At 43.2% G+C, this 26,654-nt stretch overlaps 1 protein-coding gene across 1 annotated transcript in view; it reads right to left on the bottom strand.

Annotated features, from left to right (window-relative positions):
- Positions 1–26,654, bottom strand: part of itfg1 (integrin alpha FG-GAP repeat containing 1) — a 127,339-nt gene that overhangs the window by 55,111 nt on the left and 45,574 nt on the right. The window contains exons 9-10 of the mRNA XM_068730718.1: positions 26,362–26,456; positions 14,565–14,716 (exon numbers count right to left, since the gene is read on the bottom strand). Coding sequence (XP_068586819.1) covers positions 14,565–14,716; positions 26,362–26,456 — 247 coding nt within the window. The remainder of the gene's footprint in view (positions 1–14,564; positions 14,717–26,361; positions 26,457–26,654) is intronic.

Genomic DNA, 26,654 nt, shown 5'->3' with positions numbered 1-26,654 from the left:
GAATAAAAAAGAAAAAAAAGAAAAGAAGAATGTGATTTCACTTCTGCTGGATTATGTTGGATAATCCATCTTTTCCCTGGATGGCGCTGCTTTTCAGGAATCAAAGATGATTGCACATTTGGTCACTGATGTCAACTGTATGTACACACTGATACCAGACGGACTCTGACACATTTAGAATGAAGAAATTGGTCCTCCACTAATGGACTGACTTTCATGGTATTTTGTATAAAGTTCAAAGTTCAGTTTATTTATACATATATGAATTGTACTAATTTAAGCAATCCTTCAACTTTTCTTCTACCGCCGTCTTTAGGTTATATAGTTAATTTTTTCAAATGCTTTTGTTTTTATTACCAAATACCTGCAAAACAAAGCGCTGCTGTTCCTCCGCACAGCCTCACAGGGCAGCCAGTGCAGTCTTGTTGCACTTCACTCCTCACAGATCACCCATCAATCAAGCTCTTGCTCTGTGCCCTGTCCCTGGGTGCTGCTTTGCTCTTTGTTTGTCACTGCTCAGGCTAACTGGTTGGTTAAATCCTATTCCAAACAACATGGAAAAAATAATACCAGTTGGTACGCTGCACTGTGATTAATTCCAAGACCTATCAGACACTAGGTGCTGAGAGAGGTTAATGGAAACCATCACAGAAACTGGATATCGATTGAATAACTGCTGCGTTATATCAACCCATGACAGAGGACAGCAAACCAGAGATGTATTCATGTGCCCACACTGGAGATTAGAACTTCAAAGAAAAAAGATGCGCTTGCTGTTAAATGAAGCACACATACAAACACCTCCGCAGACTTTTGCTGTAATAGCATTGCAGCGTTGCACACTCACAATGTGGCATAATGACATTCTTTTAAAGTAATCATCAAATGGCAAACCCCCACTTTCATTATGCTATTACTGAACAGCTCCCTAGAACGACACTTCATTTTATTTGTTGAGGAAGTCATGTGACCAGCCGCCCACCAACAAAGCCGCACGCTGGAGGAGAAAAGATGCGGGACTAGCGAGGCAAACGCCTCGCGCTACTCCAGCTCCCAACCCCGGTATTAGCAACAAAACCGGGAGACCAATGCAGCTACCCTGCTCCCAACACACAGAGAAGGATGGATTTTAAATGGCATTGCCTAGCAACAGCCTGCTAAGCTCTTGGCAGCTGCTCGGTCAGGCTGCATACTGACGGATGGAGACACACACACACACACACACACACTCATACACACACACACACACACACAAACAAGCATATACGCTGAGAGCAACACAAAACTTAATGTGATGAAAGTCATCCAGGCATCGAAAAAGGTGAAGAGCAGTGAGCTTTACATAATCAAGAAACATTAATTGTTGCTCTGCTGCACGTGAGTGAGCACAGAATGAGGTGTCGTCTTGACTTTATCTGCATCTCTGAGCTCATCACATTTGATCCGAAGGCAAGCGCTGATGTACACGTCACAACAAGTTCCCTGCTGTGACTTTCTACTATCTGCAGTCCATTACAAAGACACTAATGAGGATGTATTATGGACTTCATTTTCTACTTGTTGATGCAAAACCACCACTAGATCAGTGCAAACACTTGTCTAATCCTAAGTAAGTGTCTTACAATTGTTTGTGAGTAGTTTTCCATTGTTGATTCCAATAACTAAGAACCCCTTCACACCTTGCATTGAAATATGTTTTGTCTGCAGGATGTATCTAGATATAGATAAAACAGATTACATTTACACCTGCTATTAACTTGTGTCTTCACATTGAGATCCGTTCGCTCCGCTGAATGGGCTGAGAGGAGGACTCCGGAGGCAGCATTACGCACTGGTCCAGTGACCACACACACACACACACACACACACACACACACACACACACACACACACACACACACACACACACACACACACACACACACACACACACACAGACACAGACACACACACACACACACACACACACGACTGAAGCTTCAAATATCTGCTGTACGGAACCCAAACAAAATGGCACATGAGACAGCACAGCATTACGTATTTCTGCCCACAATTGCATCTGCCCATCTGGGTGCATTTACACTCATGTGTACTGGTGTAAATGCGCTGTGCAATTACAATCCGATCACTCAAGAGGCATTTTGATGGAATGTGTGCAATCCGGCCTAGAGGTCACATTATGTTTTATCAACTAGTGCTCATCAAGGTAAAGGCAAGTCCGGTGGTAGCGCAATACAGAATCATGATCGTATCCTCGAAGACTGTGTCCGCCATCGTTACGTTAAACGATTTTGACCTTTTTACCATTTACAGGTATATTTAAGAGATGATTAAGCTAACGGCAGCATCATTTGTCCACTGCAGAGACAGCTAGCGGCGACAAATGTGTTTGTCTGTAGCTAATTAATGGTCTTGAGTTGGTCCCATTAAACAAAAAGCAATAACATTACTGATGAGAAACATTACAATTACATATTTTGCCCGAAAAATGTTCAACTTAACGGTAGACAAACCTGATCTGATGGTTTTAAACTTTTCTCCTGCTACAAAAGACATATTTATTGAATGGCATGAGACAGACGGAGGAGACGAGGACAGAGAGGTTGGTTGTGATTTTGCTGCGCAACAACCTTCAAGCCGAGGTTAACTACAATATTCTGTTACTGGCAGACACTCACTGACCTACAGCCTGGAGAGTTCGACGCATGGATGTGTGTATGTGCTTCGTTCACGCTAGTGTGTGTGTGTGTGTGTGTGTGTGTGTGTGTGTGTGTGTTGTGCAGAAGTGCTGTATCTTCCATCGGCTATTCCTGTCTTGTTGACTCGCACCCCTTTCCAAAGACACTTGTAACATCTGATGGTGCATTTGGAATGGACAAGAACAGTTCTGGTCGCCGGTGACTGTAATCACCAGTAATACGAGGTGCAGTCGGGACATGGAGGTGTGCTGTCATGTAGCAGTGTGAGATCAACAGAACAGAAATCACTTGAGTTCAGCCGTTTCCATCTGTGACCTCATTTTGTATTCCAGAAATAGCTCCCTCTCACCACTTACTGCTACATGCATGGCTACATGTTACACACACACACACACACACACACACACAGGCGGAGCAGCCAGGTGGAGTGTGACATTTAGACCATTCCTCCTGCGATAGGGGGCTCTTATGAAGCTAGGGTGGACCATTTCAACATCAAACACTCACAGCCAGCAGGGCGCTCTGTCTCCCTGAGGGCAGTCGATGAATGGAGAGACAGAAAGTGTGTGTGTGTGTGTGTGTGTGTGTGTGTGTGTGTGTGTGTGTGTGTGTTTTCTACCTCAGTAAAGAGAGCGGCTGGGCTGCCGGCTGCTCTGACAGACAACCACAGTGCCTGTAAAAATATTCCGGTAGTCGAAGCCACATCTGCGTTGCGCTCTTTGCTACGAGGAACTGACACTTTTCTCCCCGTCATCCCAGCGGAGGGCTGCAAAAAGCTGTAGGAGCTTAGTGCTCCATCAACATCATGACATTACTAACTAAAATTAATAAAGATGGGGATACAGGAATTTCTGCGAAGCACTTTTGCACGATGTCGCCTTCTTTTCGTAGAAAGAAAATTCGCCGGCCAAGACCACAATTTGTGCCGGTGTGGAAATCAAGTGCTTTGTTCAGCTAATGACTAGTTGCATTAGCTGCATGCAGTGCCTCATCAGCGCTACAGTCCTGGAAGACGGCACACAAACCACATAATTCAGCTAAAGTGCCCCCACTCTGACTCCTAGCTACTAAAATTGCTACTAGCTCTGCTGGGAACGCGAGATCATCGCATGTGTTTCATTGTTCAAAAATCAAGGGCAGGCTGCAGCTCATCACGTCTGTGATTGGCTCGTAAACGGTGCATGTCACATTTCCTCATGCAAAAAAGCGTCTGACTTTATTTCCTTTCAACTGGCAATCTAAACACGAGAAAAATGTGACAGAGGCTGATTTTGGTGCAGAGTTCAAAAGAAGTTTCACAATGTTTTTGAGTACATCTGAGACGCAATATGCAATGCATTTGGTTATCAACAAGTTATTCACTTACTAATGCATTGTGTATCTGACCGAACATATGAAATTATTGAGATTAAATTATTTCAGCGTTAACACACCTTGGTTCAAGGCTAACATTATGGGAAACTTTGAGAAAAGAACTGTGCATAACATGGTATGAAGCACATTTGGACCAACACTAGTGCGGTTATAAGCCCGCCCTACACAAATCTAATTGCTTTCGGAAATACTTAAATAATCATGGGTTTTGCGTTCTCTTGTGCTGGCACAGCACAACCATAGTGAGGACACAGCAGGTCTTGCACTAAAAGACTGAGAAGATTGGAAAACTTTACACACATACCTAGGTTTGCTCTGTGATGCTATTTTTAGTACATCAGCTGCTTTTATTTATTTGTTGATCCAAATTGAAATGTTACTCACTCGCTACAGTATTTATATTTTTGACTCATCGGACAGCATGTTATCAGTATCTATCGCTAACACGCCTCCACGCGTTGACAGCTTAGTTGCTACCATTGTAGAATCATTTACACTCGGAGCAGTGTCCCAATTAACAAAACATGTACTTAGTATCAGCGTTGAAGAGAAGACAGCGCGTAGCCTCACGAAGGGGATGATGTCAGCTTCTTAAGAAAGAAAAGCCGCACCGCAGCAGAGGTGGAAGGAAACTTCTCATGTTTACTCTTCATTAACGGCCAGCGAGAACGCCCACGCGTCAAATACCACTTTCACTACAATAGATTATGACTAACTGGTTGAAATCATAGAATTTCTTGTTCGACATCCTCCATCAGGGAGATTCACTATTGTGCAGCCGCACGCTCAAAAAGTGGAGAGAAAGGAAGAAAGGAAGCAATTACGAGAGAAAGAAATATCCCCAGATATACTAATATCTGGGGATTTTGCTGACTTTTAGGGGATTTTGAAGTCAATAATTATTCCTCAGTGCTGACTGAGTTTGAATAAGTAGACAGGGATGCAGTTGGACGACTGATCCACCCCAAACAAGGTGACGAGGTGAGGATTCATCCATTGAGGGAGTTCTCCTCTCCTTCTGTCTCTCTGCAGTTCAAGCAGCATCCTCCACAGACATTAACAGCATTTTGCACACACACACACACACACACACACACACACACACACACACACACACACACACACACACACACACACACACACACACACACACAGACAGACAGACAGACAGACAGACAGACAGACAGACAGACAGACAGACAGACACACACACACAGCCCTAAAACCTAAACATTATTGCATTATTTGTTCAAAGCAAATAGTTGAGCAAAGAAGGGGCCATTGTCTTTATGCTGAATGGCGTCGGTTGCGTGTTCCCATGGAGGAAGCCTTTCTGGTGGCAACACTAGGGCTTTGATGTACACAATGAGGGAGCGAGAGCGGGAACGTGCACATGCCGGTTTCTCTCCTGCGCGTCTCTAGACTTACAATGAGAGGACAGGCAAGTGGTCGATATTTTGCTCAAAGACCTTTTGCCGCTGTGCCTCCGAGTAGTATACGTAAATCCTACAGAGACAATACTATCAGATGTGCCGAGGTGTTGAAAAATAATTGGAATTCATCACAGCAAATCTCAAACGAAGAGCAGTTGATGGGGCAATGTGCATTTTTGGGGGCCCCTTGTGTTAGTTGGTGGTGAATATTTAGCTTATATACCAGAAAAATCTTTATCAGTACAGCAGATATGCGCAACGCACCCGTTGAAAAAGTCAAGTCAACTTCTGTCACAATTAAACAACAAAAGCATCCTTGATGATTCTGCACGGATCGTGCGTGGAGAAATCCACAAGAGACGAACAAACTGTAGCCTCATGCACAAAATTCACTTTTGCTCAAACTAGAAACTCCACAGTATTTTCCTTATTGCGGTTGCCTTCTCCAACAAATGTCAAGACACGTCCTACGTGTGTGTGTGTGTGTGTGTGTGTGTGTGTGTGTGTGTGTGTGTGTGCGCGCGCGCGCGTGCGACAGGTTGCATTTAGCTGCAAAAGAGATCTGATCATTATTTTTACTCTGACATCAGCTGGTCGGAGCTAAAAGAGCAAGAGGGAGGCAGCGCTGCTTACTGCTACCCACGCCACACTCTTCGCTTTAATAGAAACACCAAACACAAAACACTCCACACACCTCATTATCAGAGGGGACTTTAGCACTTCCAGACAACGGCAACAAAACAACACAGCACAGCACGGAGAGTTGACTGGCGTAAACAAGTCCACACCACTACGCATCGAATATCGACACAAGCAAACAAAAAAAGGTTGAGGATAGCTGTGCAGACCTCACCACCTTCGTCCACACACACTCACAAAGTGCACCAAAAAAAAGAAGGATTTTCAGGAGAACATATTTTGGTGTCACTGTTAACTGATGGCAGTGAGGCAATGAACTCAACAAACTCAGTTTCTTCTAATCTATGAAGGCACTGAGACTGTATCATTTAGAAGTTATTATCATAGTATTTGAGCAGGTGGGAAAAATGTGCATCTGTTTGATATATGCGAGCCAAAGTGTCCTAAACTCCTGAAGCTTCCTGAAGCCAGTCAGAGGCAGACATCAGGAGACTCCGTCTGACAAACATGTTTAATATTTCGGCCGCAATCCTGGTCCAAACAGAAAATATGTATGTCTACGTTTGAAAATTATATTTTAAAAAGGATCTTATCTTTTTTTCTATTAATTTACTGGACATTGGGGAAAACAATTATATATGTATTGATGGGTCAAACAATCACAGGACTTTCACCCAGGAGTCCGCTGTTCATATCCCAAATGAAACTAAAAGTCAATGTTGAAATTTTGCTAGTCACTCTGTAGTGACTTGAGTCGTGTTTACGTCAACCACAATCTTTTCCTAAACCTAACTAAACGGTTTTGTTGCCTAAACTTCCTGTGAGGACGGAAGTTTATTTTGAAAAGACATTATGCATGTAACAAGCGTATACTAGAGGGGTACGTAGAGAGTTTGAAGCTTAGGGCCGCTCACCAAGCTTCGGTATTCAACGGGTTGGGAGTGAGAATGTGTTGGACTTTCACCCAGGAGGCCGCTGTTTGTGTTTCGCGTGAAGCCAGAAGTCAACGTGGACTTTGTTTGTCACGTAGGGGGCACTGATCACTTGTTTTGCTGGGCATTTGTAGGAAAATGTGAGAAATCTATCATGTAAACCGTTGCATGAGGTACTCGCTGAGATACTCAGATGAGGGGCGGTATATTCTAAGGAAGCCAAATCTGAATGGCTTGTAAAATCAAATGTTTTCTGATCTCTGCGGCCCACAAAAAACTGGACAGGTTGTCTTATTTCATAGTTAATGAATTGTCAGGTGCTACAGATGCCGGAATGCATGTGCACGAGCCAGTGATTCCATAGCCACATGAATATCCACGGCAAATATCACAAATTCCCCACATTAGCTATGCAAGAGCAACATGGGCAATATAGTCCCCATCTTGGTAATCAAGATGTTGTTGTTTTTTCTGGCCATATAGAAAAAAACAAAAAACTTCAATATAGCGATTTATACATTATTGATTTCCTTTAATTATTCATCCCTTATGAGACAACAAGGCAGTCTTAGAAAGAAGTACAACAAGCATTAAATTAATGAATTATTCTTTCAATGACACTTCTAAGTGACAAAAATCAATTGCAGCTGCCAGGAAGCCTGATGGAGAAAAAACAGTTCTCCTTTATATTCTAGCTGCTTGATTTAAAGCCATAAAGGAAACAACAAGTACTAATCTCAAGATTCTCAAATGAATCAGTTCCATCTGCAGTGATATGACCGTGATGCCTCTGAAGAAGGGCAGGAGCAGGTCATTGCCATGCTGTGTCGATGCTTACTGACTCGCACACTTTGAAAATTGTCAGTTTGAAGGTTTCATATTGTGGGAGTGACAGACGAGTGAAATATTTCCTGGAAGCTGGTTGCCTCTTGCTGTTGTATCCCCGAGGCAAAAGCAACAAATGCACCTTTTACAGGAAGCGAACATCATTCTTGCTAAAAGATGTAATATGTAACATTTCCCCATTAAAATGTCTAAAAATGACTAGACCTATGTAATACATTTTGTTGAGTTGGTTCTAACAATGTTGAACACCCAGAGGAATCTGTAATTTTACACAAGGAAACGATGCGTGTCCCCTTTACATCCTCTAGTTGCTCTGCCTTTTGAGGAAACACTGGAAACACCAGATTATACGTCAGAGAGTGAGGAAGGAAGTCGGCGAGCCTTTCTATTTTGCATTGTCTGTATTTCTCACTCCTCATGCTAACAGACAATGATTGCATTCCAAAGCTGTCCCCATGAAACCACAAATGTACGGGTGGACCGAATAACCCAGAAAGAGAGAGTTAAAACAAGCGTAAATATTGGTGCGGTATTTCCATGATGGAGAGAGCTTCGCTACAAGCTAGGACTACAGAGAGAGACCCAAGTAAGCAAGCTAACGTTACATTAGCTAATGTTACATTAGCGGTACTTGGCTAATGTTACATTAGCTAATGGTACTTAGCTAACGGTACTTAGCTAACGTTACTTAGCTATTTAACGTTGGGACCATTTAGAATTAAATGGCATAACGATGAAGACAACAATTCCCATGATCCCAGCTACTTCAGGTCTTTTTCAATGCCAGTGATCTCCATGGGCTCGATGTGTGCATGCAGAGTAGTAACAAAAAAAACATTGTGTTGAACCACTGTCGTTGCGCATGTGTCCGAGTGGGCAACCATGCATCAATGGCCCATTGTAATCTGTTGGTGTCATCTGGCCAGTGGCCATCTGCTAAGGTTAGAAGTCACTGTGGATGATGACAACTTTGAAAAAGCTTCAGATCTGTGGTAGTGCTGATCTGGCGGAAAGGGAGGCAGCCTGGAAGGTTTCCGATGTGTACATTAGATGCGCACACATATAATTATATCTAAGTCGCTACAAGCTGATAACACAATGACCTATGCGCCGTTTAATCAGCGCATGGATGTGATAAAGTGAAAAACATGATTACTGCCGAGCATAATGCCGTTCTATAAGGCCTGGTGGCTAACACATACAGTCCTATACCTCCAACACAAGTACTGCGTGTGAATGTAGTTCCCACAAAGCTCTGATATTTACTGGTGTATCTACAAGACACTGAAACAGCAGGTGATACATTCTACATTCTGTAATTACAGCTGTGTGTCATCTGTCATCTGAATCTTCTGCACTTTTCAAAGCATCGTGTCGTTAATTTGCATGCTGTGGAGGCAAGTAGAAAAAAAAAGGAAAGAGTAATAGGTATGATGGCAGAAATCCAGCTTCACTTTGCACGCTGTTGTACTTCGTTTGTCTAAGAGACACTGCGCTCTGCAGCAATATTTACAGTACAAAAAACTAATTGTTCCTGATATGCATTTGTGGCTGCTACGGGAAGGTCTAAGAGACACTGTGCTCTGCATGAATATTTATTATAAAAAAAAGTAATTGTTCCTGATATACATTTGTGGCTGCTACAGGAAAGGTAAAGGTATGATCTACTGCCGGGTTATGTGCGCACATTACTTACTTACTGTGGTACCTAAGCACAGACCACGAAACCACTAAACTATAACTATGAAATCTAAATCTACAACAATCTCCTGATTTTGTGTCTGCACACATTATCACAGCTATGTGAATGTTAGTCCAATTGATAACTAATCTCAATTAATTCAGTATTGTTGTCACCGTACTTGCGTTCCATTTACCTGCACTACAGCTGCACAAACGTCCACTGTTAAACGCTGCTGCACATGACGGTTGGTTGTGATATCTTAACATTAATATGAGTTGAAGTCCCACCTTGTTCTATTCTATGACTGTCAATAGCTTGTGGGCTGCAACTCATCAGCCAGCGGAGACTGGGAGGACGAGTGATTCACGTTCTATTTCTTTCTCCATATTTTACAAACGGTTTTATGTAATCCAGCGAAGCAGTGATGCTATTAATCCAATGACCTATTGTTAAAAAAATCGTATCCATGATGAATTTGATTGAAATCGTAATGTTAATTGTGAAGTACTGTAGCTTTAATGTTTTCTTGGGTACCTCTAAGTGCATAAAAAGGGTTTGAAAGGCACCTGTAAAGCATGACTTTACTGCTGGACAATTATATTTTGAATTAAATGATGAGGGAAATATTCTAATTGTAAATGGGATTCATGACCAAGAATAAAATACTGATATTTAGCAAAATAATAAAATTGTTGCATGAATAAAACCTTCCAGAATGAAGATTTCAGGAGCGTTCTCCAGCTTCCTGGATGTCAAGTGTGCCATCTGCAACTTAACATGTATAACACCTGTATGCATATATTGTACATATAACATGAACAACACACCTCAACTGAGAACATGCCATGAGAAACAGTTCTACTTAACAGACGAGAGTAGAGGGAAAATAAAAATAAAAAAGTAGATGAATAGTCAGACAGCTCTGCCGCCTGAGTGTTGCCTGGAGAGAGTTAGGAATCTGGATCATAAGCAGTATATGTTACACAGCGCCACGCTGTGTCATCTGCACCTGAAAGAACTACACTTTATCATCAGGCCTTCCTGCAGAAACTTTCTCACACTGATGTAAGATAACAAAAAGGAAACCAAAAAAAAAAAAAAAAAAAAATCCTCTTTTTTTTTTCTGTTTTTGTTTCATACTGACGTTTCTTTTTCAGAGACTGTATCTCGGTCTCTCTTTCAATGTGTCGTCTCCTGTCTCCTCGACATCCCAAAAGCTTGCTTTACTGCATAACACTGAAACACCTATAGGATCTCCTTTCAGCAGTGAGCGAGAGCCCTGTAGTCTTTGTTGTGATCTGACAATGTTCGTGTGCGCGCGCGTGTGTGTGTGTGTGTGTGTGTGTGTGTGTGTGTGTGTGTGTGTGTGTGTGTGTGTGTGTGTGTGTGTGTGTGTGTGAGACAGAGCGAGAGAGTCTGGAGGCACAGTCTGTCCTTCGACCCGGATAGAACGTGGACCCTGAGGAGTGGAATTTTAGGAGCTACCGATGGAAATTACAACACCACACAGACATGAAAACATGAACACACACGGACGCGTACAGGCACCCTGAAGCAGTCTTGCAGCTCCTAATGGCTACGTTTCCACACAGCCTGCGAATGGATTATCTAGTTCTTTACCATGTTTACAAGGACCGGGTAATAGCTTTGCAGTTTGACGTCGATGAAATAATCCATAACTGTAAGAAAAATGTATGCATTGCTTCTGCCGACTACTGCCGACTGATTGCATCCGACACAGCTACACTTAAACAGTAAGCGATGTGATGGATGCTTCTGGCAACATCCACCGCATGTATTCGATAAAGAGAAAAGCTGAGTCGTTAGTATGAGCACGAGAACAAACTATGTGCCACTTACAGAAATTCACACTGCAAATGTGTCCGTAGACGTTTCAATTTAAGTACACATGCTAAAAACTGTTGGCACGAGCATTATTCCTCCAACACGGAGAGCACGGCAATGAGACAGGCAACTGAAGAGCGGTGTGCAGTCAACTCTTTTCCTTCAGGATCGCTGGGTTCCTGCGTCATTTGCTGGACAAATGATCAAATTATGATCCTCTGAATAAGACATGTGGACGAGGCGAGACGGAGAGTCACTGACGGCGAGGCGTTCAATTTACAAGTCTGTCTGTTTCTAGTTATTCACCTGTGGCTGTAAGATCTGAGTGGTGACCGAAAGAAGGGTACCGGCTGAGCATCTGATTATGAGACAGGAGACCCCCCCCCCCCGCAGACCAAGAACATGCTGAGGGGGTTTTGTATCCCATTTGGCCTTTGAAGGACTTGGCTGCCCCCGTGAAGAGCTGGAGGTCGTGACTGCGAAGAAGGACTCTTGCTGCCTCCTCCCTCAGACCCAAGTGGCAGAAACTGGGTGGATGGTTGACCACATTGTACATTGTCGGTATGTTGCGCAGTCTAATAAATAGTAATATAAGTCGGGCAATCAACAGAAGAAGAGTGAGGGAGGTAAATATTTCCGTCTGAGGTAATATCACTGGTTTTGTCAAAGCCACGCCTCACAAACTTGATATCGCAAAATGACCTCACGCGTCCGTAACTGACTATTTATTCCTTCTGCTCATTGTTCCACCGATTCCGCCCGATTACTCTCATCTCACACCCTCCCTCTCCCTCAGTCGTCCCATTTTGAACGTTTGAAATCGGCATTCATTTCGCTGGGAGGTGGAGTGACACTGACTGGCAGGACTTTTGTCTGAAAAGCCGCTATAAATAACCGCTTGGAAGGAAGAAGGAGTAGAGAGACGGAGAGCAAAGAGAGAGAGAGAGAGAGAGAGAGAGAGGGCTGGAGCGTTAAAATAGATCAGATGTGGGCTGTGCACACATTTGGTAAGCAGAGGGCATTTGCTAAGAGCTGCAGAGTGCTGCTGAATCCAGAAAGTGAGCGAGTAGACAGGACACATTTGAGAAAACAGCTGAACGAAAACAAAAACAAGCACATCCCATCGCTCAAAGATGACCCCTGGAAGCTTGTGCCTTTACTCGAAGGGAGGGGTGCAGCAGCAGGGGTGCTTGTGGAAGCAATACTGAACTTAAACAATATTTGTGCACAGAGAGAGGTCGGGGTTTACGTGCCTTGCTCTGGGGCACGTCAGCGGTAGTTCTTATAGATATTCAACACGCTTCTCTAACCTTTTAACCTATAACCCTGACCTCTTGACATCTCTTCATCCTTCCTCCTGATGATGATGATGATGATGATGGTTTTAAAAGGGTCAAGACTGTATCGGGGAGCACTTCGGCAATCACATCCACGGTCCAGTGTAGGATTACAACGCTCCGGCTTCAAATGAGAAAAGAAAATGTAGGAAGGGGGGGGGTTAAAAATATATGGGGGGTGGGAGAAGCTATAGCTTGTGTGATTACAGCTGCTGAGACAGAAGTCATTTCTAGATGAGGGCTACTGCAAAGGGTTAAGCCCAACAGGACTTACTGCTGATTACAAAGAGCCTCGACAAGAAAGTAGGGTTCACATGTACATGTGTGTGTGTGAGTGAATCTTTTGAAGCTATTACCCAACATCTTACTATTCCCGACACAACACCAGCATTCAAAACACACACACACACACACACACCCCCCCGAAACAATCAGTATGCATAGACAATCACAGCCATGACCCCTTCAGCTATCTTATCTTCATCTCTGAGTCCAGATAATCCACACATAGGTCCGTCAACACACACACACACACACACACACACACACACACACACACACGCACACACACACTAGTGTCTGTGGTGCTTACGTCCAAGCACACGTCATGGTGATGTTTGTAAGGACTGTCTTATCAGCTGAGCTGAAGAACACGCTCACCTTTAGCTGTTTCCTCTCCCACTCCGTTCACCAGTAAGCTGGATGGTAATCACGTCTTCATTATGCCACAATGTCACAGATTCCCATTGCGCTGTGCAAAACATTTCAAAGCTCCGCATCCTGCAGTCAAGGACTGTTTTGCACTGTGTCATGAATGTCAAAGAGCCAGCAATCAACTTAATTTATGCCTGATTTACACTTCAGCTGATATCTTATGGTTTATTAATGAGAGAAGATTTTAATTAATCAACTTTTGAAAACTTCTGTGCTTTGAATGTATTGCTATCCAGAGAGTAACAGAGCTGTTTCTCAAAGGTTGTTATCTTAACTGCAGAAACCATTTTGAAAAACACTTAAATTTAATATATTCTTTTACCTATGTGCATCAGGATTAAAATGTATATTCATAATGAGTTGCATTTAAATCATTACATTTCATCATCCCTGCTTCACTTTGTTCGATCATTCATATCAACAGGGTGACATTTCTCCTCTTTTAATGAGTAAATCCATCCTCGTGTGGCGTCTCAGAAAAAAGAAGAAAAATCTAGTTTTGAAGCTAAACAGATTACCATAAGCCAGTTAAGTACGCATCTTGAGTTATTAGGTTCCAATCAATTTCACTTTGTGTTGTGCTGGAATACTATAGTTAGTATAATCTCATCAAAACGTGGACTGTTACACGACACATTCCAATGTGGGCGACAAATGAAGCGAGCGTCTGTGAGCAATGAGACGATATGGATTCGCATGAAATCCACAATCCATTCACGAGTAATAACAAAGCAACCGCCATCTATATGCGACAGCGTGCTACATGTGCAGTCCCTGGACATCCTGAAACAGCACCGATGAAGAGAGGCACAGCACCGAAACGATTAGTTGGAGTGGGGGTTCAGGGACCTACTTGACAGGGTTCCAAGGGATCCCCTGCCAAGCAAGGATTAGCTTCATTTCAGAAATATCTCATTCATTTACTACCTTAAATAAGGTCCCAGAGGAAGCGAAGCTCACGCTACCTTGTGTGTGTACCATCCGAGAGGATTGATATGATGTCTCAACCTTTCGCACGCAAGTGTTTTGTCTTCAGAACACCAAACAGACATCTGTCCTACCTGCCGCTGGTGTTGCGGAGGACCACCAGAGCGTCAGGGAAGCCGTCCAGGTTGTAGTCCCCGAAGTGCAGGGCCAGGGGTTGGCTGGGTTTCCCTGGCACAAAGCTCCAAATCGTTTCCCTCTGCTGGAAATCCAACAGCACTGGAACCCACTGCAACAGTCCGAAACAAAATCACACATCAATCGGAGTTAACCAATACAACGCTGGAGCCAATAATAAAAGAGGGAAAGTAGAGAACAGGAGGGGGACAGATAAAAGAGAAACAGCAGACATTCAGGCGTGTTCCTACCCTTAAATGTCACTGTACTGGATTTTCATAATTGTGTTGTTGCAACATTTTGAAAGGGGATACTAATAATAATAAATGGTATTTGTATAGCACCTTGCGTACAAGAAATGCAGCTCAATGCTTCACAATGAACACAAACACAGGGAAAATAAGATGGAAACACACTTGATCAAATGAAAATAAGATGAAATAGAATACATAACAAGGAGAATAAAACCCACTGAGTGATAATAAAAATAAAATCAGTACCCATACAGTATTTTCAGAAAGCACATAAACATTAACATTGCAGCAGCACCATAAAGGTCTCCACTCTCTTCTCCTCTGTTGGTATTTTTTGTTACATCGTTGGTTTGAATTTTCAGGAGGAGTGAAGTATTTTGCCTCGAGTTGACTCTACCAGTGGTGAAAAGAAGGTGAATCATTCCATTAGTATGAAGAAAAATTCACAAGCAAATTAAGTCAAATTGACGTGAAGGCCACTAAACTGTTTTCTCTGCACTTGACCATAATTTTTGGCTACAACGTTGTTTTCACACTGGCATAGTAATGCATGTTTTGGCAGTGCTTTTCCATCAGGCATCTCTTGGCAGGTAGACACAAATATTACAAAATACAAAAGAGAATAAGTGCAATGCACAAAGACAAAATAATCCCACATTTAATATAAATCAGTCTAGACCTAGACTTAGATATTTCTGGCACTTCATGTCTGGGGGTTGAAAGAAAGTGGTGGAAGTAAACTTTAAAGTTGGGCGACTAAAACCTACAACATGTTATCCAGGTTTCACCACCACCGCTTCTTCCATACGGACAAACAACTTGTACTGTGTTTGCATCATGGGCTCAGATCACAATAGCTCAAGGCATGACGTGGGTTTTCCAATGTAATCCCAACATGTAAATTTGACTTAAGCTACGACGAGCTAAAAAAAGAAAAATTTGTATACTACTAACAAATGCTTGCCTCAGTGGATGAGAGCAATGATGCGGACGGGCGGGGGTAGGGGGGGGGATTACCCAGTGCAGCGAGAGCACTCCAATAACACACCTCTCTGATGGTCTCACACTGGCTACAGTTTTAGGAGCACTTTAATGGCCAAAAACAGCTCCAAAATGACTTTGAGAAACACTTCGCATTGAAGTCACATAACAATATGATTGAAGTTCAACCCTAGATTGACCACCTAACAGCAATCTCTATCCTCGTAGTGCCTTGAGAGCAAACTCGGACTCCAGCAACACTTTAAGAAAAGCATTTAGTCCAGAAGTGAAAAGCAAATCACATTATTTGCTAGGATAGACTTGTATATGCTCAATTTAGCAAACTCCTCGGTGTGGGTCCCAAAACGAAGCAGAGTAGAAAGAGCAACACGTGACCAAAGTTATGACTGAACCAATCTGAAGCGAGCAGAAGGTCTGAAAGGGATTCATACCAATAACAAAATTCAACCTCACTGTAAACTCTCATTTGTCCTAATAATAAACCACAGAGAATCAGCTGCTTTGTGTGTGTGTGTGCTCACGGCCTGCAGTGTTGCCTTTAATGCCATTCTCTTTACACTGAACGAGCCCTCCCACCTTTTTAACAAGGCATCTTTTTCCCTCATCTCCACAATTCAAATGCTAAGGTAGGAGGGCCCTCAAGGGGGCCTTGCTGCAATACTGCTACTGACTGATGTCTCTGATGTCTCTGTAGCAGTCAAACTAAAGAGGGGCTCATAGTAAACTGCTTTATAAAAAAACAAACAGCACGCCAGAGACGGTGTCGAGATTATTACCACCTCTCTCTTGATAGGACTGCCATTTCACTTAGCGGCCGCATCAACACGCACTGGTTTAAGCCATTTATTGTCATAACGTAATTCTCTCTTCCGCTGAATGCTGGTCACTGAATGCATCATCATCCTTAACCCTTTACCCAAACTCCATCAGGACACCATGAACATCTGTTGAGGAGCAGCGTGTATCACCATCCAGTACGGGACGCTCAGTTTGGTACGCGAGTCGTTGCTGCATTTAGTTTGCGGTGCTGTTTGAACTGCATTGCATTACACACAAGAGGTGTTAGTCTACCCTCATTGTGATAAATGGGGTGGATAAAATAACAAGAACACCAGTTGGTAAAATGACTCTCTTATCTTTGCCGCAATTGTCTGAAAAAGCAAATCTAAGGGACTCACAACACATTTTTTGTGTACATTATAGGTTAACGTTAAAACTATTGGCTGATACTTTTTCTAGACTAACAAACGTCAATATCAGTATTGTCTTAAAATAAATCCAGTATTAGCCAGGCTATAATTCCTATAGCACTATCATGGATTTAAAAAAAATGATAAACACCAGTTGATTTGCATTTCAGTAAGTATCTTAACTCAAGTGGAACACCTTTTAGCTGGCTCTGGTTTTACACATTCAAAGAAAGCATACATTTTGAGACTCACAACCACGCTAAATGACCAGTTCAGATGCATTGGTGTGTGTGTGTGTGTTTGTGTGTGTCTATGAGTGTGGATACTATAAAGGCGTTGGGCCAGATGCTGGAGGTTTAAACTATTCATGAATGTTAAACAGAGAGAGCAGGTGCAGGGGAGAGTCACCGGAGAGACACTCACCAGAACTGCCTCTACTGTAATTGCTCTTAATACGACCAGCATGTCTGATAAAGACAACCACGGCCTATAAGCAATTAGTCTGAAATATATCACCCAGGCCGTGATGTCACCGATGTGAGTTTCCTTCAAAACCAACTGTGCACAATACGTGAACAAGGTAGTGATGTACTGTTTGTAGGGGGGGGGCATGGTGGTGGTGGTAGTGGGTGTAGGTCCTGTTAGTGATGTGGTCAAAGGAATGCCAAGGAATGGGAGTCTTTGACAATTTCCATCGGGACTAGAAAGTTGGAATCTGAATTCTTTAATCCAAAAATATAACGATAAGGTAACTGAAAGATATTTGGCAAATGGTAAAGCAAAACTTTAAAACACGGCAACAAAATACTAAAAAAGTATATATCTTTTGGTGAAACAACACAATTTAGAGATCATGTTTTATTTAATTTGCCTTATAACATAAGATTTTGTTTCATCAAATGTAAAGAAGCTGTTTATACCGACTTGCACCAATTACACAAGTAGTAAATAGTGTTGTACCTGCATAACTAGAGAGAGAACAACTAAGTGTCAAATGTGGTCTTCAATCTAATTTATGGGTATTTAGCGTAAACAGGAACAAAACTTTTTTCCTGCCGTGTTATTTGGAAACGCAGCACCTGTTAAAATGACATTAACCTTCTGTTCACTGTAATTAGAAATAGTGCAGTTGAGGCCCATATGTTTTTGGACTGGCCGACTGCAGTGGGCATAACTGAGTGGAGGACTATAGTAATTATGCTCCTCTACATGCAGTGCAGATGGCGTCGTAAAAGCAGGGGAGTGATAAAGCCAGGTTGAATATTTTTCAGAGGATAAGAGTGAGCTGGGGGTCCAGTCAAGCTCTCATTAAATGACCGTTGAGTGATGTCGCGATGTGGTTTAAGAGGCCGACGGCCTGCCATATGGGCGTAAAGCTCGGCTTCATTATTGCCGTCCAGAGTGGATGGGAGTGCTGGAAATGACCACTGTGTGGTGGCTGGCAGAGAGAAGTGAAGAGAGAGAGAGAGAGAGAGAGAGAGAGACAGACAGATAGACAGACAGACAGAAAGAGAGAGAGAGAGAGCAAGAGAGACAGAGAGCGAGAGAGAGAGACAGAGACAGACAGACAGACAGACAGACAGACAGGGAGAGAGAGAGAGAGACAGACAGACAGACAGAGAGAGAGCGAGAGAGAGACACAGACAGACAGACAGACAGAGAGAGAGAGAGAGAGACAGACGGACAGAGAGCGAGAGAGAGCAAGAGAGAGAGAGAGACAGAGACAGACAGACAGACAGACAGACAGACAGACAGACAGACAGACAGACAGACAGACAGACAGACAGAGAGAGAGAGAGAGAGAGAGAGAGAGAGAGAGAGAGAGAGAGAGAGAGGCTGCTGCCAGTAAACACAATGTGGTATACTATCCCAACACACAAACATGCACATTTTGGGCACATTTAAAGAGGTGGAACCATTATCCTGCTGTAAAAAAACCTAAACAGGTGGGAAGTTATAGAAATGGTTAAAATGAGAGAAAGGTGCTACATCCTCAATCTTTTTTTTTTTTTTTTTTTTTTTGGGGGGGGGGGGGGGGGGGTGTTTAGACCACGAGGCAAATGAATTCACTGCTGAGTTATTATCTTCACGCTGGACTCCTGTGGTCTGCGCTCAGCACTGCCGTGACGTTCCCTCTGAGGACAGAGTGAGGCCTTCGCTGGTCGCCGGCCTTATCATCAGACCGCTGAGCTGGCGTTGGCCCCGAGGCAATCAGTGCACTGTCTGTTGCTTCTCTTCACGCTGATTAGAGGAGGGGAGAGGAAGAGCGTGGAGAATACCAACGGCATCTAGGCAACACTGCGGGAAACAAAATGCAGACACGCGCTCGGAATGACTGTGGCGCGTCGGGTTCAAGAGAGTCATCTGTGGGCTCTGTGGTGGCTGCTGATTTAACTGGAGACGAGATTTTAATACATCAATGAACGTCCATTATCTGCAGGCAGTCTGAAGGGAGAGCAGAGGTTGATGGAAAAGTAAAATAAAGAAAGCCTCAGAAAAAAAATACAGAAGCTAGAATGAAGACACAAAAAATAACACACAAGTAGGCATATTTTTAACCACAAAACCCTTGAAATATGAATATATGAATATGATATAGATGCTTAATCAAGCAGTATTCATTAGTTGAAGATTAAGCCTGCCATATTAGTAATTAATTAAACACGCCAGACCTGCATTATCGTGACTGTCTCGCTGTAATTTAAACATTATATTGTTTCCTGGCAAAAAGCTTGATTGTCTCTCAAACATACACTTAACGGCACTGATATGTGAGGATAATACTGTTTGAAAATTATTATAGTAAGTGGGGTAAATTAGAAGACGGTATCACAAAGCTCAACGGCAAAAGCGGAAGTCATACGATCAGTAGTTTTCAGAGGGGGTTCGCATTATGTACGTCATTTTTCCTCAGCAAGTGGAGGCGGCGTTTCCCCGTTTGTTTTTATTGCTCAGCAGCATTGTGTGGGGAACTGGGAGGAAATCATAAAGACCTCCGTGAGGATATTAAAGGTTGTAATCTAATCAAATCTTTTTTTTATTTGAGAAGCTACAATGGATAGCCAGCCTGACAGAGGGGCTCCTTAAATAAATCATGAGCCAGTTACTCCTTCCTCTGGGCTGTGGCAAGTTTTGACATTTAATCACTAAATATAACAGAGTATTTGAATAATGTCAAGTGTGTGTCTTTATGGAATAATCCGTCCTCCTGACGTCGTCTCAGTCAAACAGAGCGCTCCTAAGTCTAAATAACTCCATACTGACATTCACTGGTTCAAATGTCAACATATTAACGCCGAATTGAGTCTGTGTGCGTGTGTGTGCGTGCGTGAGTGTGAGTGTTAGCGCAGAGATCAAAATGACCTAGTTAATGGAGATGAAGACGATGATGGGATTTGTGCTCGCGAGGTAATCTGATACCTTTAATGGCAGTGAGGGGAAGTATCCCGCATACAAATAGCTTTTTATCAAGCAGTGGGAACACACAGCCCGTGTACAGACGGCGTATTGCGGCGTTCTGCACGCATGCACTCGCACATACACACACACACACACACACACACACACACACACACACACACACACACACACACACACACACACACACACACACACACACACACAGCATGGAAGCATGCATATTGACACGCACATAGAAACAAGCAGGGGGGCACAAACGCAGGCCCTCGACATGAAATCGCTCTCCTGGCTTTGCTGATGACAAAAGTGAAAAAAGGCGACGGCACGCTTGCAGATTCCCATTGATTTGACTTGGCGGAGGGAGCTCCCGCTTCATTAGGCCAAGAAATTAAAATGTGGGTGGCCTGCGGCGGAGGTGGGAGGTGGGGGTGGGGTTTACGAGGTGATGCGGGGAGGTGCTGTAACATCGACAGACAACGAGGCTGTCTGAGGCAATAAAATGTTCAAAAACAACACACACACAAAAAAAACAAAAAACAGGCGTGTAATGAAGCAATGGCTTTTATGATGCCGCCGATATAATGACTGTAATGCTTATCACATTAGAACTGGCACTGAAAGACAGCATGGGACTGAGCAGTGGAGGAGAGGGAGGGAGAAGCACATGACTACTACGTGGCAAAGTAAAAGTTGGCTGAGTAGTGCTGCAGTATACTCATGGGAAATAGTTGATTATTATGGTAGTGTTTTAGGTGATGAAATGTCTGAAATATTCAACCTAGAAGATAATCAGAAGAACACACGCAACAACACATGTATTGAAGTCTATGAGAAAAATTGTAAACATGAGTTTATGGTCTCAATCGCTAGTTTCAAGTCTTCTTCAACACAGTATGATGTTCCTTTAGTAAATTATGGTCCCATGTAAATTAAAATAGACCGTAAAGCGGAGTATGCTTTAGGGCGGGGCTAACTTGTGATTGACAGGTCGCTGCCGCTACCAGAGCCGTATATATGGAGTCTCTAGGTCACTCCTCCACGGTCCAAATATGGTCACTTCTGTTCATTGGTTGCAAAAAAGCCAAGATGGCGATGGCCAAAACGCCAAACTCGAGGCTTCAAAACGTCAGTCCACAAACCAATGGGTGACGTCACGATGACGACGTCCACTTCTTATATACAGTCTATGTTTGATAGTGATTAGTTGACTTGTGACTGACTAGTTTGTCCCTGGCGAAAGGCAGTCAGAGCCAGAGATGGAGCGAGACCATATGTCTGTGTGTCAGGCTGGGCAGGGTGGGGACACTGCTACCTGCCGTCAGTGTCACCTCTTTGACCAGTGGACTGGGATGACTGGGAGGAGGCTGTCTCGCTCACACTGGCAGCCAGAGCAGGCAGCTGGCTCTGTCTTCTCGGGGGCGGTATGTGCCTTTTAGCATGTGTGTGAATTTGGGAGTGTTACCAATAGACCAAATGCTCTCAGAGAAGAGAGCTTTATACATGCACATTGGGAAAGGCTTAGAGGTTCAGTCACTTTGTCACCACTGAAGGATACGAAAAGAAAATGAACAAAACAATGTACGCGTATTACAATGCCAAATGAAAATGGTAAACGTCAGATGAGTGGGGAGTTTTCTTTGTTTTTGTCTTCAGACACTATAGACTACAGTCAACATTGGGTAGCGGAAAATAACAGCAACAAAATTCCCAAAGCTAATCAATTCTTGCCAGCCACAGAGCCAGGGGATGTGGCCTCTGGACACACTGTTGCCATTTTGGGTCAATCCCTCTTTGATAGACTGTGTGTGAGAAAGCTGCATCCCACCAGGGTTCTTTCACTACAAACAGACTCAACCACTTCTGATTTCAGTCACTATAGATCAGGGGTCACTAATAGGTGGACTGCGGTCCGAGTCCGGACCCAGACGCCTTTGTATCGGAACCCTGGGGCCGAAAACCGATAGATAATTGAGAATTACAACATTTTGACGAAGCGCTTCCATTTTAACCGGTGCAGCTTTTCTAGCCTTTAAGGCACTCGTTCAGGGGTCCAGGAAACACACCGACCAATTACATGCGTTCTAAATCACATCTTGTGATGCTACTTAGCCAATCAAATATGTGTATTCCGACAAGCTTCCCGACTCGAGTGAGATTTACACACACGAGGAGACCGAGTAGTCAGAGAACAATACGTGAGCCAGAGACGTTATTTCACATGGCGTTCTCCAAAAAGAGAGAAGTGGACAACGAGACGAGAGTCTTTAACCAATAATAGACAGACTCTTAAATGTTCAGTCTTCCTACTGGCAGTTCAAACCCAGTGTGTCTCATATGTTCAGACACCGTGACGATTATTAAAAACAGAAACATGGTGTGTTTTTGAGCAAACACACCATTCAAAGCCAAAATGAATGCACAGAAAATGAACCTAAGAGCCCAATATGATCAGAATGCAAACATTAATTCACTGTCCAACAATGATGTTAACAGAGAGGAATAGAGCTGAAACAAGTGGTTTTAATCACCACAGATAGAGTCGCTGCACACAAATCTCTCTTTGAAATTCAGAATATTATATCATGGCTTTTTTGTTTCACATCACTCCACACCTGAATGAACTGAATGTAAAGCTGCAGGGCAAAGATAATTCAGTTAAATTCATTTTTCTTAAATTAAAGACTTTATTTAAAGATGAACATTTTTCAAAAAGCTTTCTGTTATGTCATTTATTCTTTACTGCAGCCCTTATTTTACTAATTCACTTATTTATTTATTATTAGATCATGTATTATTTATAATTCATCCAGATAAATTTGAAAACTGACAATAAATAATGTTTGGATATTATTAAATGTCTTTATTTGCTTTGACAGTCAGTTGTTGACTACATATAGACGTTGATACAACTGCTTGGAAATTCTCTCTAAATGGACCTCGTTGAATTTGAATTGCTATATATGGTATATATATATATATATATATATATATATATATATATATATATTACACCTGGTATTAACATGTAATCTGGATGGAGCGTTTTTGAACTTCCGGGTCCCTCATCTTGAACTCAATGGGGTTTCCGGTTAGATGCCTGAAATAAGGTCTGTGGTTAACACAAGCTTAATGAATTATTTTCGTTTTGTGTGAATTTCGAAGCTTTTACATGTTTTGTTTTGAACAAAGGCTAAATGAGACGACTAAATGTCATCACGCCGACCTCTAGTCCACTTTGTGGGCTGGTGGACTTACGAAAACTACGCTCCCAAAGGAAGCAATGCCAGGGATGGGGCATCTACTTTCATTTTCAAATCACCTTTCGTGAGGGAAACTTGCGAGCTACTGCTAATATTGCATGAAAATGCCAGGAGTAATGGGCTCTCTGTCATTCATTCACAGAGTTTATGTCACTATATCATTCACAATATATGTGATATCACCTGGTAGGGCTGGAGTGATTCCAAAAATATATCGATTTGCGTAACGAGCGTTGGCGTGTCGAAAAAGAAAGCATGCATTCGCCCAGAAAGCAAGCTGCAGTGATACAACCTCGCCCGTGATCGTCCAAGTGTGGAAATATTTCAGACAGAGACCCAACAACGTGGTGCTCTGGAAACTCTGCAAATTAGAAACGGCCAAAGTGAAAGCAAGACAGCCCCGTGTCCTGTTCACTTTGTACCAGTACTTTTTTGTGAATGTATTCGGATGTTCAGGAGATCTTTCCTTCCAGCTAATGAAAAGACATCCAAGTCACATTTTGGTTTGCTTTCCTTCGCTACAATGTCCTTGACAGGTGTTAACACCCACAGGCCCACAATAACATTATTCTCTGCAGCAATAACCAATTGTGTTACAGAATGTGGGCGCAGAGAAAAAAAAAGAGAAAAAAAGGGAGGTGCAAAGCACAATAAGTGTGATCGGTGTGTCTGTAACGGCAGAGAATGAAGTGGAGAGATTGCTGGATGCCCCCCCCCCCCCCCCATATTCTTTCAATATGGTGGAGTGAAGGCCTGGAGCTGCTGCAGCGGTGGAGGCAGAGCTGTGGCTGTGACCGAAGGAAGGGAAGGAGCGAACTGCCGTGTGGAGATAGAACCACTAGTTTCGACTCAGCGGGACTTCCGTGCACAACCCGAAGGCATCTCATCACGTCTTCGCCTGATGTCCTATGAATATCACGAGTCTTATTCACTCTCCATTCCATTTTTTCTGCTTCTCCCGCCCTGATTACCTCCGATGGGATGTTCCTCTAAAAGTGGCAATGAGGGGACAACGACCGTCCTTCCTTCTCCAATCTTCCTTTCCCGCCACTTCGTCTTTCTCCCTCCCATAGTCCCATATTTTTTCTAAATCAAGCTCTCTTTTCTTTCCATTTCATCCCTCCTTCCCCCTTCTGTTTCCTCCCTCTCTTACCATTCTCTTTCTTCCATCTCTCCCTCCATTTCCTCTATTATCATCAGTGGGCAGACTCTCCTCAAGGGGAGACATCTGCTGTAACGGAGCCACCACCCCAACGGCCACCTACAGCGGTGTGAGATCAGGCATCAAATCGTTGTGTTCACACCACAAATAATGATGCACAGATGACATCAATACGGTGATGCAGATAATCATGCAAACTGCATGCAAGTGTTGGCTTCTGTGGAGGAAAGCTATCATTACGACTGCACATTATTATCACCGCTCAGTGAAAGCGTAGAAGCTTAGAGAGAGCCTGCTTCCCTCTCTCTCTCTCTCTCTCTCTCTCTCTCTCTCTCTCTCTCTCTCTCTCTCTCTCTCTCTCAGACAGTGATGACTGTCTCTCAAACGCATAGCGACGCAGAGCACAACATGTGTTCACATCATCCATCAGTGCAGATAAGTCCTCCTCTCCCCCCCCCTTTTCACTTCACTTTCACTTTTTTTTTTTTTTTTGCTGACAGGCAAACAAAAAAAAAGGCATGTCCACATGGAGTGCGCAGCTGTGTGTCTGTGTTGTTTGTGCGCGTGTGTGTGTGTGTGTGTGTGTGTGTAGGGGTGGACATGCAGATAAGCCTGTAATATTTCTATTTTGGTTACGGGAAGAAAAAAAAAAAATGAAAATGAAAAAGCTTGGAAGCTTGTTCTCTGGTGGCAGATGAAGGAAAAGAAAGAGTGGGGGCTCTTGCCAACTGGTAGGATGTAACTGAAAAGAATCACACAAGATGCTACGTAGGTGGTGTGTGTGTGTGTGTGTGTGTGTGTGTGTGTGTGTGTGTCTTCCTGTGAGAGCAACTGTGTGTGAGCTTATCCGTGCACGTATACGCTGTGCATTATTCAGATGGGATTGAAGGTGTGTGTGTGTGTGTGTGTGTATCTGTTATTTCTATCTCGCATGGCTCTGCAAACAAAGTGACACCCGCCGGATCGGCCCCCGATGTTTTTCTAAGCAGTAAGCCGCGCGTTTAATGCCTTCCTGAAATAGACAGACGGAGAAACAAACGCGTGCTGCTTCAGAATAAAAGCTTTTAAATAACATGATAACCGGGGTTTTAATTGTTGAGAATTTATAGGAACATGTGTTTATCACTGAAATTAGAGGCGCTTTAGCAGATTTTTGTCAATAAAATAAGTATACTCATACAAAGGACCTCCTGCAAGGAGGAGGAGTACAAATTATATATAAAAGTGTGACCTCGGCCTAAGGAGCAAAGGCAGAAGTAGCGCTACATGGGGTCAGGGTGGAGGAGGGTCAAATGACCGTCCAAACAATAGTGAAAACTCGGGTTTCTACACCTCCTCTGAATGGAATGAGAACTAGTAGAAAACAGGACATTTGAATAAGAACAGTGTCAGAATCAGAAGAGTGGAAATGGTTTACGGAGAAGAAAAACCAAGCGAATGACTTGGTTGGTCTTGTGTGTGTCATGTACCTCCTTTGAGCCCGACTTGGCCATGTAAATGGCACTGCGTTGACAGGAGGCATCCAGACACACGGGGAGGAGGTGGTCCTGGTAGCCGTCGCCATCTGCCAGAAACAGACACAGAGAATTAGGCTGAGAAGCAACAACGTTGGACTGAACCAGAGGGGAAGAACCAGCCTTTGCTTTCTAAAACTGTCCTATTTTAATAATTTCCCCTCCAATCAGAATGCCACGGATTTGTTCCGCAGTTGACTTTGAGATCAGATTGACTTTGCGCACTTCCTGGCAAACACAGAAGTCGT

This window comes from Cebidichthys violaceus, unplaced genomic scaffold, assembly GCF_023349555.1.
Source record: "Cebidichthys violaceus isolate CVI_PGR_0920_01 unplaced genomic scaffold, fCebVio1.0.p SCAF_5, whole genome shotgun sequence".
Lineage (NCBI taxonomy): Eukaryota > Metazoa > Chordata > Actinopteri > Perciformes > Stichaeidae > Cebidichthys > Cebidichthys violaceus.
Note: the sequence above shows the minus strand (reverse complement) of the source record. Positions and strands in the feature narration are given on the sequence as shown.